The 14,771-nt window shown below is 42.3% G+C and overlaps 1 protein-coding gene across 1 annotated transcript; it reads right to left on the reverse strand.

Annotated features, from left to right (window-relative positions):
• Nucleotides 1-1,571: 1,571 nt before the first annotated feature.
• On the reverse strand, nucleotides 1,572-3,949 carry LOC121546199 (integrin alpha-6-like). Its single transcript, XM_045206498.1, has 4 exons — nucleotides 3,684-3,949; nucleotides 1,950-2,071; nucleotides 1,741-1,812; nucleotides 1,572-1,603 (listed from the first exon to the last, which is right to left on the reverse strand). The coding sequence occupies exons 1-4, from the start codon at nucleotides 3,869-3,871 to the stop codon at nucleotides 1,572-1,574; spliced, it is 414 nt and encodes a 137-aa protein (XP_045062433.1). The 5' UTR covers nucleotides 3,872-3,949.
• Nucleotides 3,950-14,771: the final 10,822 nt, after the last annotated feature.

Genomic DNA, 14,771 nt, shown 5'->3' on the forward strand with positions numbered 1-14,771 from the left:
TTTGGAACCACCAAGACTCTTCCTAGAGCTGGCCTCCCGTCAAACTGAGCGATCGGGGGAGAAGTGACTTGGTCAATGGGAGGTGACCAAGAACCCGATGGTCACTCTGACAGAGCACTAGAGTTCCTTTGTGGAGATGGGAGAACCTTCCAGAAGGACAACCATCTCTGCAGCACTCCACCAATCAGGCCTTTATGGTAGAGTGGTCTGACAGAAGCCACTCCTCAGTAAAAGGCACATGACAGCCCTTTTGGAATTTGCCAAAAGTCACCTAAAGACTCTCAGACCATGAGAAACAAGATTCTCTGGTCTGATGAAACCAAGATTGAACTCTTTGGCCTGAATGCCAAGCGGCACGTCTGGAGGAAACCTGGCACCATCACTACGGTGCAGCATGGTGGTGGCAGCATCATGCCATCGGGATGTTTTTCTGTGGCAGGGACTGGGAGACTAGTAAGAATCGAGGCAAAGATGAATGGAGCAAAGTATAGAGAGATCCTTGATGAAAACCTGCTCCAGAGCGTTCAGGACCTCAGACTGGGGCGAAGGTTCACCTTCCAACAGGACAATGACCCTAAGCACACAGCCAAGACAACGCAGGAGTGGCTTCGGGACAAGGCTCTGAATGTCCTTGAGCGGCCAAGCCAGAGCCCGGACTTGAACGCGATCGAACATCTCTGGAGAAACCTGAAAACAGCTGTGCAGCGATGCTCCCCATCCAACCTGACAAAGATTGAGAGGATCTGCAGAGAAGAATTGGAGAATCTCCCCAAATACAGGTGTGCCAAGCTTGTAACGTCATACCCAAGAAGACTCGAGGCTGTAATCGCTTCCAAAGGTGCTTCAACTAAGTACTGAGTAAAGGGTCTGAATACTTATGTAAATGTGACATTTGCAAACATTTCAAAAACCTGTTTTTGCTTTGTCATCATGGGATGTTGTGTGTAGATTTGTTGAGGAGGAAAAAAACAATTTAATCAATTTTAGAATAAGGCTGTAACATAACAAAATGTGGGAAAAGTCAAGGGGTCTGAATACTTTCTGAATGCACTGTATAACAGTGTTGTAGTAGAGAAACATATAACGGTGTTGTAGTAGAGAAACGTATAACGGTGTTGTAGTAGAGAAACATATATCAGTGTTGTAGTAGTGAAACATATGACAGTGTTGTAGTAGTGAAACATATAACAGTGTTATAGTAGTGAAATATATGACAGTGTTGTAGTATTGAAATAAAACAACTGTCTGACAGATTTCCAGTCATCCCAATTAATTTAATACCCCTTGATCTTCAAGGATAGGACTTGGAAATATGGAATTATAGATTAACCAAATTGTTTAACCTGAGCATAACCCCAAAAACTAAAGACTAATTAGCCTTCTCTGTTGTTTATGAATTTGTTGTCATCAGGGCCGGCCTTAGGGGGCCTGGCCCGACCTGCTGTACCTTCTTTCCCATACAAATCACATATTGAAATATTGATAATTTACTTGACCGAGACGCACGCCGAGAGAAAGATGCGTCAATCTCAGATAAAGCATCCGAACTAGGTAAACAGCGCCCCTCTTTCTCAGTATGTGCAGACCATGTATCTGATGCTGTCTGGACCAAAAGAGTATGGCAATGAGCTCTTTTGCTAACTCAACTGAAACCCTGAAATGATAAATTCCTTGAATTAAGAAGAATGCGAAAAACTGTTTAATATAATGTCAGATTGAAGTACACAATATTTACCATACCATAACGCTTTGACCAGGGCCTTGGCTTGTCACTCGTACACCCATCCACTGGTCTTTGACTTTTAAGAAACTCTGGGGAACATTCATTTTCAAACACAAAAGTTAGCATTCATGCACATTAATGTTAAAATACACATTAACAAAATCACACATATTTTCATAACACACGAACACAAAAATCTATTACACCTGACTGGAAACAAACAAACCATTGTTGTCGAGCTTGACACGCTCACAGCTCTTAGAATCAGTGGTGAGCTCACACTGGTAGATGCCTCCAGTAACATCAGCTTTGGTCAATGACTTGGCACGTGGCGCTCCAACCAGCAATCTAGGAAAAATAAACCAGAATGTTGTACATTGATGTAAAATTCACATGCAGCCGTACACTAAAATATTCAAACGAAAAACTACTTTGTCACTGCTGGTCCGAGCTGTATCAATCAATCAATCAACCAATCAATCAATATTATTTTAAAACCCTTTTTACGTCAGCAGTTGTCACAAAGTGCTTTACAGTTATCCGGCCTTGACCCCAAAGAGCAAGCAAAGCAGACGTGAAAACAAAGAGGCCAGGAAAAACTCCCTAGAAGGAAGCAACGGAGGAATACACCTAGAGGAACCAGACTCAGGAACCGATCCTTGACTTCGGCGATGTCATTTACAAAATAGCCTCCAACACTATACTCAGCAAATTGGATGTAGTCTATCACAGTGCCATCCGTTTTGTCACCAAAGCCCCATATACTACTCATCATTGTGACCTGTACGTTCTCGTTGGCTGGCCCTCACTACATATTAGTCACCAAACCCACTGGCTCCAGGTCATCTATAAATCACTGATAGGCAAATCCTTGTCTTATCTTAGCTCACTGGTCACCATAGCAACACCCACCCATAGTATGCGCTCCAGCAGGTATATCTCACTGGTCATCCCCAAAGCCAACACCTCTTTTGGCCGTCATTCCTTCCAGTTCTCTGCTGCTAATGACTGGAACGAACTGCAAAAATCTCTGAAGCTGGAGACTCTTATCTCCCTCACTAACTTTAAGCATCAGTTGTCAGAGCAGCTTACCGATCACTGCACCTGTACACTGCCCATCTGTAATTAGCCCACTCAACTACCTCATCCCCATATTGTTATTTATTTTGCTCGCCCAGTATCTCTATTTGCACATCATCTTCTGGACATCTATCATTCCAGTGTTAATACTAAATTGTAATTATTTTGCACTATGGCCTATTTATTGCCTTACCTCCATAACTTACAACATTTGCACACACTGTATATAGATTTTCTATTGTGTTATTGATTGTATGTTTTGTTTATCCCATGTGTAACTCTGTGTTGTTGTTGTTTTTATTGCACTGCTTTGCTTTATCTTGGCCAGGTCACAGTTGTAAATGAGAACTTGTTCTCTACTGGTTTACCTGGTTAAATAATAAAAACATAATGTGATGCTCTCAACAATATATAAATCCAGCAAAGGATATACAATGGCACATAATTGTTGTTTGTTAGCTGGACTCAAACTCATGTGAGAATGTAATGGTCTCTTTGATATTTTCCACCCACAATGCACTTGGTGTGAGAGCGAGTTTGTTACAGCAAGAGTAGCCTCTGTAGAATTCACACCTCTAACACCAAAACCACACTGATGCTCAAGTTTCCAGGCGTCATTGTTTGCCTCTGGACATGTGTTTTGTGTTTTTTGGTTTCATTGCAGATGTCTAAAATACCGCAGGTGGCCCATCCTCTTCTGGCTGTACCGGGTAGAGACTAAGAGTAGCCATTAAGGCCAGCTTGTTTCTCAGTTCATAGTGTGTGTAATCAGACAGGATAGAGGACACAAAAATAAGTTAATATATGACCAGGTCCAGCAGGGTCAGATAATAGTATTTATGGGACACTGTTAATAGTTTCTTATAAGAGGTCAACTCACAGTTTCTTATTGACAGGATTCAATTGTTGGTGCAGTGCCAGGGAGAATCCAAACAGGCTTCCTGGTTCACCATTTTTCCTCAGAACATGCTTTGTGTCCGTGTCCAGGTTGAAAGCTGAGATGTGAAATGGTAGGCAGGCCAAAAGAAACCACAGGTCAAGTAGAAGGCCCCACCATTGAATTGTCATGTTGGTGTTGTTTGTACAACTCTCTGTTCTAGCTAACCCAATAGCTTCTTCTCTGGTGTCCTCGTGTTGTGAAGCAGAATGGGAGGGCAACACTACAGAAATGGGATGTAACTCGGCACTGGCTGCGGTATACAGTGTTTGCTGCAGGAGTTGACAGACAGGGTGTGGTGAAAGGGGAATTTATTTCAAAGAACTCAAGCACTTCACATGTTTATGGTTTGATTGCTTTTGTTAATATTTACCTTGTTCCATTTTACGGACACGAGGAACTTCACACCCTTGCATCAAAAGTCTGGTGGGTGTGTTCACAGTTCATACTGCACTGTATAGTGATCATTTGATAATACTAAAGGGAAAAGTGTCCATGAGAAATGGCCTAAAGGAGAATGTGTACAATATGTAGCAGCTACCGGAGGTTGGTGGAACATTAACTGGGGAGAACCTGCTCATCTTAATGGCTGGAAACGCAATTAATGGAATGGTATCGAACTCATCAAACACATGGTTTCCATTTGTTTGATGCCATTCCATTGACTCCATTCCAGCCATCATTATGAGCCGTCCTCCCCTCAGCAGCCTCCACTGGTCTACAATATGTAGCTGCTCACTGTCATTATAACAGCTGTTATTTGTCTAAAGTAGTGAAACTTGATCTTGACAGTAGATGTGTTTTTGTAGTTATTCAAGGAGTAAGGAACGATACAAAGCACATGTTACAATGTAAGACATAACAGAGTGGTGTAACATGACCATGGTCTCATTTCTGTCACTGACATTACAATTGATATAGCATCAGTGAGGAACATTTTACATGATGGTGCTCCGGTAGTCCTTCACCAGATGGCGGTGTTTCACTAGTTCAGGACATAATTATCTTACCAGTCTCACAGTCTGACCTTAGGTCAATGTGGTGATACTTACGTCGATGTTCCCTCTCAGTTGTAATCTATTCATACTGCTAAAACACTGTAGTCTATTGGTCATGGTTTATGCAACCAATTTAATTGATCTTGTTAGCCTTCACTGTTGTATCTCATAAAACAATTAAATCATCAAATATGCCTTTACTAACATGAGCTAATGTTTCATTCCGTTTTAGCAAGCAGCTGGAAAAGTAGTGAGACTTGACCCCTCAAAATTCAAATAAATTGAAACTTGAAAAGAAAGGTACAAGTGAATCCAGCTAACCATATTTTTCATGAATATTGCACTTTGTGCATGCAACTCTAATGACTATTTTGGCTAATTCTGTACTCATTATTGTCAAAACTAGCAGTAGAGTGGACTAGTGGAGAGAATTGATCAATGAGTAAAAACACATACTGGATTCTAAGGGCACTTTCACATATCCCTGAAACTCACACTTTAGCCAATACCTTGTAGTCAAACATATCCTATTGTTTGAGAATAACAGCAAGCTTATAGAGTTATAGTGAAGTTCTTATTCATAATGGGGAGAAGTAGCTACATCAGTGGATATCGCAAACATGGTGAGGGGGTCACATTCAGGGGAATAAGACCAAGAGGTTTCATCTGTGTTTGGGTTGAATAAGGAGGGTGTGCTTCCAGAACGAGAGGGCTGTGACATTTTCCACTGCGGTATTTTAGCCTTCTGCAATGAAACCAAAAAACACGAAACACGTCCAGAGACAATCAACGGTGCCTGGAAACTTGAGCATGAGTGTGGTTTTGGTGTTAGAGGTGTGAATTCTACAGAGGCTACTCTTGCTGTAACAGACTCGCTCTCACACCAAGTGCATTGTGGGTTGAAAAATATCAAAGAGACCATCACATTCTCACATGAGTTTGAGTCCAGCTAACAAACAACAATTATGTGCCATTGTATATCCTTTACTGGATTTATATATTGTTGAGAGCGTCACATGATGTTTTTTATTTTATTTATTTCACCTTTATTTAACCAGGTAAGCCAGTTGAGAACAATGTATTTTATAGTTCTCATTTACAACTGCGACCTGGCCAAGATAAAGCAAAGCAGTGCGATAAAAACAACAACAACACAGAGTTACACATGGGATAAACAAAACATAGTCAATAACACAATAGAAAATCTACATACAGTGTGTGCAAATGTATTAAGTTATGGAGGTAAGGCAATAAATAGGCCATAGTGCAAAATAATTACAATTTAGTATTAACACTGGAGTGATAGATGTGCAAATAGAGATATGGGGTGCAAATGAGCAAAATAAATAACAATATGAGGATGAGGTAGTTGGGTGGGCTAATTACAGATGGGCTGTGTACAGGTGCAGTGATCGGTAAGCTGCTCTGACAACTGATGCTTAAAGTTAGTGAGGGAGATAAGAGTCTCCAGCTTCAGAGATTTTTGCAGTTCGTTCCAGTCATTAGCAGTAGAGAACTGGAAGGAATGGCGGCTAAAGGAGGTGTTGGCTTTGGGGATGACCAGTGAGATATACCTGCTGGAGCGCATGCTATGGGTGGGTGTTGCTATGGTGACCAATGAGCTAAAATATGGCAGGGATTTGCTTAGCAGAGATTTATAGATGACCTGGAGCTAGTGGGATTGGCGACGAATATGTAGTGAGGGCCAGCCAACGAGAGCGTGCAGGTCACAATGGTGGGTAGTATATGGGGCTTTGGTGACAAAACGGATGGCACTGTGATAGACTACATCCAATTTGCTGAGTAGAGTGTTGGAGGCTATTTTGTAAATGACTTCTCGATTATCGTAGATGTATCGGTGGTGACAGTGTTTCCTAGCCTCAGTGCAGTGGGCAGCTGGGAGGAGGTGCTCTTATTCTCCATGGACTTTGCAGTGTCCCAACACTTTTTGGAGTTAGTGCTACAGGATGCAGATTTCTGTTTGAGAAAGCTAGCCTTTGCTTTCCTAACTGATTGTGTATATTTGTTCCTGACTTCCCTGAAAAGTTGCATATCGCGGGGGCTGTTCGACGCTAATGCAGTACGCCACAATATGTTTTTGTGCTGGTCAAGGGCAGTCAAGTCTGGGGTGAACCAGGGGCTATATCTGTTCTTAGTTCAGAATTTTTTTAATGGGGCATGCTTATTTAACATGGAGAGAAAAGCACTTTTAATGAACAACCAGGCATCCTCTACTGACGGAATGAGGTCAATATCCATACAGGATACCCGGGCCAGGTCAATTAGAAAGGCCTGCTCGCTGAAGTGTTTTAGGGAGCGTTTGACAGTGATGAGGGGTGGTTGTTTGACCGCAGACGCATTAAGGATGCAAGCAATGAAGCAGTGATCGCTGAGATCCTGGTTGAAGACAGCGGAGGTGTATTTAGAGGGTAAATTAGTCAGGATGATATCTATGAGGGTGCCCATGTTTACGGATTTAGGGTTGTACCTGGTAGGTTCCTTGATAATTTGTGCGAGATTGAGGGCATCTAGTTTAGATTGTAGGACGGCCGGGGTGTTAAGCATATCCCAGTTTAGGTCACCAAGCAGTACGAACTCTGAGGATAGATGGGGGGCAATCAATTCACATATGGTGTCCAGGGCACAGCTGGGGGCTGAGGGGGGTCGGTAGCAAGCAGCAACAGTGAGAGACTTATTTCTAGAAAGATGGATTATTAGAAGTAGAAGCTCAAACTGTTTGGGCACAGACCTGGATAGTATGATAGAGCTCTGCATACTATCTCTACAGTAGATTGCAACTCCGCCCCCTTTGGCAGTTCTATCTAGAAGGAAAATGTTGTAGTTGGGGATGGAAATTTCAGAGTTTTTGGTGGCCTTCCTAAGCCAGGATTCAGACACTGCTAGAACATCAGGGTTGGCGGAGTGTGCTAACGCAGTGAATAACTCAAACTTAGGGAGGAGGCTTCTGATGTTAACATGCAAGAAACCAAGGCTATTACGGTAACAGAAGTCAACAAATGATAGCGCCTGGGGAGTAGGAGTGATACTGGGGGCTACAGGGCCTGGGTTAACCTCTACATCACCAGAGGAACAGAGGAGGAGTAGAATAAGGATACGGATAAAGGCTTTAAGAACTGGTCTTCTAGTGCATTGGGTACAGAGAATAAAAGGGGCAGACTTCCGGGCGTTATAGAATAGATTCAGGGCATTATGTACAGACAAGGATATGGAAGGATATGAGTACAGTGGAGGTAAACCTAAGCGTTGGGTAACGATGAAAGAGATAGCATCACTGGAGGCACCGATTGAGCCGGTCTCCGCGTGTGTGGGGGGTGGGACAAAGGAGCTATCTGAGGCAGGTTGAGCGGGACTGGGGGCTCTACAGTGAAATTGTATAATAAGAACTAACCGAAACGGCAATAGTAGGTAGTGCAGGCCACGGACAATGGTGAAAACCGCTAACGGTGGCTAATAGCAAGTAGCTAGCAAGTAGCTAGTTAGCTGGCTAGCTAGCTAGTTTCAGCCGGTTCAAGATAAAAAGTATAAAAAATAATAGAATCCGTTCCACATTGGGTGAGGCGGGTTGCAGGAAAGTATATTTAGTTGAAGGATGAAAAGAGATTAGAGAAATATATATATATATACGAAAAAGACAAAAACAAACAAAAAAAAACAGGCTATTTACACGAGCACACTACACAATACACGACCGCACTGCTACACCATCTTGGATCAAGATTGTTGACTGTACTTGTGTGTTTGCATGAGGCATAACACAACTGCATATGATTTACATATTCTTTAGAGTAGCAGCAAGACTTGTTGGGAGATTTATTTGGGCTAAACAAAGACGTGTCCACCCACTGGGTCAGTTCACCGAGTAGTTTTGATTTACATTTGGTTGAGTCGTCAACTAACCGTGAACTCAACGTGAAATCAACAACAAATGTCACCATGTCATTGGATGTAGGTTAGGTTTATTAGCATTAACTCTGAGTGTCTTTAACAGTGTTTGCAATAATGACTTGATTTCAGAAAATTTTGTTCTCTTTCACAGCATATTCTATGTCAGTTCATCATCATCATCATCATCATCATCATCATCATTGTCATCATCCTTATCATCATCATCAACATTATGATAATCATGAATATCATCATCATCAATATCAGCTATATAATCATCACCATCATCACCATCATCATCATCATCATCACCATCATCAATATCATCATCATCATCATCATCATCATCAATATCATCAATATCATCATGATCCTCATCCTCATCAATATCATCATGATCATCTAAAAAGCCTCTGCTCTCTGTGCTTCAATATTTTCAACGTGAAGATGAACCATAATCCAGAAATAATTGAAGACATCAAAAATCCCATATGTTATAAGACTATCCAATAATAATTGAAGAGATCAAATCAAATCAAATCAAATCAAATTTTATTGGTCACATGCGCCGAATACAACAGGTGCAGACATTACAGTGAAATACTTACTTATGTAGGCTATGCTCAAGACACTCCTTTTGTAAACAGACTATGGAGTCATTTGAATGTGTCTAACTATTCCCTATATAGTGCTCTACTTTTGACCTGAGCCCTATGGCACTTGTGGTGTTAATAATGTAGGCTATGCTCAAGACACTCCTTTTGTAAACAGACTATGGGGTCATTTGAATGTGTCTAACCAGTTACTTCCTCTGCCAGTGTGCTTTTAGCCCATTTAAAAACAAACATCTCAAATGGCACCCTATTCCCTATATAGTGCTCTACTTTTGACCTGAGCCCTATGGCCCTTGTCAAAAGTAGTGCACACTATACAGTATGGAATAGGGTGCCATTTTGGACACACAAAGGACTGGCACTTTGGAACAGAGTGTTGTTGAACAGGAAGCCTGTCTCTACATCCGGTAAGTCATAGAAACAGCTCTGTCTGAAAATAGGTCTCAATAAGGTGGTGAGTCTCAGAGAGTTAATCATTAACCCAATCACACTGCCTCAGCAGACATGTCATCCTGGCCAAGCAGCTGAAGCTAAGTGGGGCTGGGCTTTTCAGTGTTCAGCGCTCCTGTAGCAGCCTCCCTGTATAAATGTTTCCACACGTAGGCCAAGCACGCTGCAGATATCAGTTGAAAAGCATATCTTGAATGTAAGACATGAACAGGTAGGTATAGGTACCTCATGACCAGTTTTTCATATGTTTGCATTGAACACTACATTAACAACAGGTTTTAGATGTGCTCCTAGAGAACTTTGACTAACTGTCTGTAAAAGTATGTATTCAAGAAAAAACATTAGACTTACATTAGATCAGGACTTGTTGAGGGTAAAAGTTAGAGATTTACTAAGTGAGAGCAAGGCTCACTCCAAGCTTTATTCTATGTCCGTGAAGCTGGCCATACAACTCTCAAGTTAACAGGTTTGCTAAAATTAGCTTGTTTGTCAAAGTCTCTCACAGCGATAACATAGCTGTGCATCTTGTGGCTACCCACACAGGCAGGGAAGACAGGCCTGTAGCTCAGAGGTCTGTCCAAAGTGCAGAGATGGCCCACCACAGCCTACGCCTACGAGTTAAACCGCTGTCGACCTGCTCACCACTTGTCAAGCGTGGGCATGCAAAACATGCCAGCAACACTGCTGCAAAACAAAAGAGAAAAAGTACATTGTTATGGCCAGCAAGGTTTGACTCATATTGATTGGTCCATATGACTGTTGATGCACACATGCATGCAGAGACATGCACGCATGCAAGTACCATTCACACATTCACACAAATGTATACATTCTTTGATTTAGGTAAATAACAAAGGAAATGTTACAAAGCCATACAGATCATTACAGATGCTTGGTCATACAGTCCACATGAGTCATGTTCATGTTCTCTTCTGTACAGGGTTGGGGAGTAACTGATTACATGTAATCTGATTTCAAAAACGGGTAACTGTAATCCGTTACATTACCACCAAAAATATTGTAATCAGATTACAGATACTTTAAAAAAAATAAGATGATTACTTCTTGGATTACTTTAAACATCAGAAAGGATGTTTGCGAAAAAATTACTTACACCTTTCTGTTTTTTCAATGACATTCAATTCAGCATTGAAAAAAGTAAAAATGTGTTCCACCTGAGTCGGACCACAAGTCAGAGACCACTATGATGACACACTAAATGAGTTTGATGGATCCTTTTAGTCTTCTAATGCCTATTAAGGGGAAAGTAATCCAAAAGTAACGGAACGTAATCCGATTAAATTACTGAGATTGGAAATGTAATTAATAAAATATTTAATCAGTCGTCTTCCTCAAATGAAGGGGATGATGATGCAATCTTTGCAAGAGGGAGGGAATCTGATTTCATTGGTCCTCAACTCGCAGCTCAGTCGTTTCATTCAGGGTAAGTGGAGTTCGCCGTGAGCTAGCCTAACCACGAGCAAGTTAGTTCTGAAGGATTCGTTGCATAAGGAATTTTCCTTGGATAAAGGGTGAGCAATTTCGTATGACTGGCTATCCCGAGTTCAACTCAGAGTTGACCAAAGTTACCTCGCTAACTCCTCAAACCTGCTTCGTAGTATACCACTCAGTGGTAGGGTGACCACTTTGTTATTGTTTGCACTGCAGATGTACACTTTAAACATGCTTGACACGCACACAGGCCTACACACCAACACACAGGCCTACACACCAACACACAGGCCTACACACCAACACACAGGCCTACACTCCAACACACAGGCCTACACACCAACAGCAAACATACACAAACACGTACATGCATGATCAGTCTCACTCACATCAATGTGTACCTAGTTACACAAATGTAGCAGCATATGGGTACACACACAGAGATACACTTATTTCAATCCTGGACACTCCATCACCTACTCCCATACACAGTCTCACAAACAGCCTGACACATGATAGTGACATGATTGTGAGGTCTGCTGCTCTCTAGTGGGGAGGTCAAACAGGCCTGGTTAATAGATCTGATGGTCTCTAGTCAGGAGGTCAAACAGACCTGTAGAATAGATCTGCTGGACTCTAGTGGGGAGGTCAAACAGGCCTGGTTAATAGATCTGCCGGACTCTAGTGGGGAGGTCAAACAGGCCTGGGTAATAGATCTGCTGGACTCTAGTGAGGAGATCAAACAGGCCTGGTTAATAGATCCGCTGCTCTTCAACATTATATCAAATAGCAGTGTTTTTTATGCAAAGTTGACTTACTTAGTTCAGGGTTATGGTGGCATATTACCTAAAGAACGTAAATAACTTTAATTAAAGGAGTTCTGTAAACTTTTGAATAACTAGTCACACTTTCACATTTCTGATAATGGCATCAGGTGACCAAGTGTTAGGGTTAGGCTTTTGGTTAAACTAAGCCTAAGTTAGTCAAGGCTTAGTTAATTAAGGCTAATTAAGTTACTAAGGGGAGTGGCTTGATGTAGAATCATTTTTGAGAATTGGGTAATTTTTCAACATGGTTCTATTTTGAGCTGAACACGTTACATTTTCTCACCTTGACTGGCCTTGCCTAGGAGTTCACACCTTTGCTTTGAAGTGGTAAGTCCCTCTGCAGGCTCAGAGTGGAGGGTTTGTCTTGTCAATGCACGTGTCTGCCTGTTCTTTTAAGTGAGACCTCAACTGCAGGTCAGTCATCCTGTGTGGGTCTCGCTCTCTCGCTCGGTACAAACCAAGTGGAAAATTAAAGGGTTATTATCGTCACACACGAAACTGGTACAAGGAAGAAAGTCACAAACAAACAGCAACCACTTACCTCTACAAATGAACATTGACATGATATGGTAAACTGAAGCTAGTGGTGCTGCAGTGGTGTCATTGAAGGTACTGACGTGACATGCTAATTAGGATAATCAGTTTAACACACTAGTCAGTATTTACTAGTTCAAGGGTGATACATACACTATCAACATCAAATGGAACCTTTCAATTGTTGTATTGTAGTGGTGATCTTGCCATCATCCTCCTAGAAACTGTGAGCAGTCAGCATGTATTGATACACCTAGTGAATGTATGTACAGGGCATACGGTACCACCTAGTTAATGTATATACAGGGCATACAGTACCACCTAGTTAATGTATATACAGGGCATAAGGTACCACCTAGTTATAGGAGGAATGAATGGCGCCGGAGAAGATGGCTGCCGTTTTACAGCCCTCTAACCAATTGTACTATTATGTGTGTTTTTCCGCGTTATTTGTAATTTATTCTGTACATAATGTTTCTGCCATCGTCTCTTATAACCAAAAAGAGCTTCTGGATATCAGGACAGCGATTACTCACCTCGTATTGGACGAAGATTTTTTCTTCAACAAGTCGGAAGCGAAGGATATCCTACAGACACCCAGACAAGGCCCAAATCCCCGTCATTCACGTAAGAAAGAGACGGAGATATCGTGGACGTAGGTCGGGGTGCCTTGTAAGGATCCGACGGCGAGCGAGTAAACTGCCTCTTCCATCAATCCTATTAGCCAATGTTCAATCATTTGAGAATAAATTAGATGACCTAAGATTATGGCTATCCTACCAACGGGACATTAAAAACTGTAATATCTTATGTTTCACCGAGTCGTGGCTGAACGACGACATGGACAACATACAGCTAGCGGGCTAAACGCTACATCGGCAGGATAGAACGGCTGACTCCGGTAAGACAAGGGGTGGCGGTCTGTGTATATTTGTAAACAACAGCTGGTGCACAAAATCAAATACTAAGGAAGTCTCAAGGTTTTGCTCGCCTGAGGTAGAGTATCTTATGATAAGCTGTAGACCACACTATTTACCAAGAGAGTTTTCATCTATATTTTTCATAGCTGTCTATTTACCACCACAAACCAATGCTGGCATTAAGATTGCACTGAATGAGCTGTATAAGTGAACAGGAAAACGCTCATCCAGAGGCAGCGCTCCTAGTTGCCGGGGACTTTAATGCAGGGAAACTTAAATCCGTTCAACCTAATTTCTACCAGCATGTTAAATGTGCAACCAGAGGAAAAAAATCTCTAGACCACCTTTACTCCACACACAGAGACGCATACAAAGCTCTCCCTCGCCCTCCATTTGGCAAATCTGACCATAACTCTATCCTCCTGATTCCTGCTTATAAGCAAAAACTAAAGCAGGAAGCACCAGTGACTCGGTTAATAAAAAAGTGGTCAGATGACGCAGATGCTAAGTTACAGGACTGTTTTGCTAGCACAGACTGGAACATGTTCCGGGATTCTTCAGATAGCATTGAGGAGTACACCACATCATTCACTGGCTTCATCAATAAGTGCATCGATGACGTCGTCCCCACAGTGACTGTACGTACATACCCCAACCAGAAGCCATGGATTACAGGCAACATCCGCACTGAGCTAAAGGGTAGAGCTGCCGCTTTCAAGGAGCGGGACTCTAACCCGGACACTTATAAGAATGCCCTCCGACGAACCATCAAACAGACAAAGAGTCAATACAGGACTAAGATTGAATCGTACTACACCGGCTCTGATGCTCGTTGGATGTGGCAAGGCTTGAAAACTATTACAGACTACAAAGGGAAGCACAGCCGCGAGCTGCCCAGTGACACAAGTCTTCCAGACGAGCTGAACCACTTCTATGCTCGCTTCGAGGCAAGCAACACTGAAGCATACATGAGCGCACCAGCTGCTCCGGATGACTATGTGATCACGCTCTCCGTAGCCAATGTGAGTAAGACTTTTAAGCAGGTCAACATTCACAAGGCCGCAGGGCCAGACGGATTACCAGGACGTGTACTCCAAGCATACGCTGACCAACTGGCAAGTGTCTTCACTGACATTTTCAACATGTCCCTGACTGAGTCTGTAATACCAACATGTTTCAAGCAGACCACCGTAGTCCCCATGCCCAAGGACACTAAGATAACCTGCCTAAATGACTACCGACCCGTAGCAGTGACGTCTGTAGCCATGAAGTGCTTTGAAAGGCTGGTCATGGCTCACATCAACACCATTATCCCAGAAACCCTAGACCC

The sequence above is a fragment of the Coregonus clupeaformis genome, chromosome 3 (genome assembly GCF_020615455.1).
Source record: "Coregonus clupeaformis isolate EN_2021a chromosome 3, ASM2061545v1, whole genome shotgun sequence".
NCBI classification, from domain to species: Eukaryota; Metazoa; Chordata; class Actinopteri; order Salmoniformes; family Salmonidae; genus Coregonus; species Coregonus clupeaformis.

Bases quoted from the DNA above. Each gene is read 5' to 3' on its own strand.
- LOC121546199 (XM_045206498.1), bottom strand. From the start codon at position 3,871: ATGACAATTCAATGGTGGGGCCTTCTACTTGACCTGTGGTTTCTTTTG. The intron at 2,072-3,683 runs GTGAGTTGACCT...TATTTTTCCTAG, and splicing joins AATCCTGTCAATAAGAAACT to ATTGCTGGTTGGAGCGCCAC. The intron at 1,604-1,740 runs GTATGGTAAATA...CTTTTGGTCCAG, and splicing joins GCCCTGGTCAAAGCGTTATG to ACAGCATCAGATACATGGTC.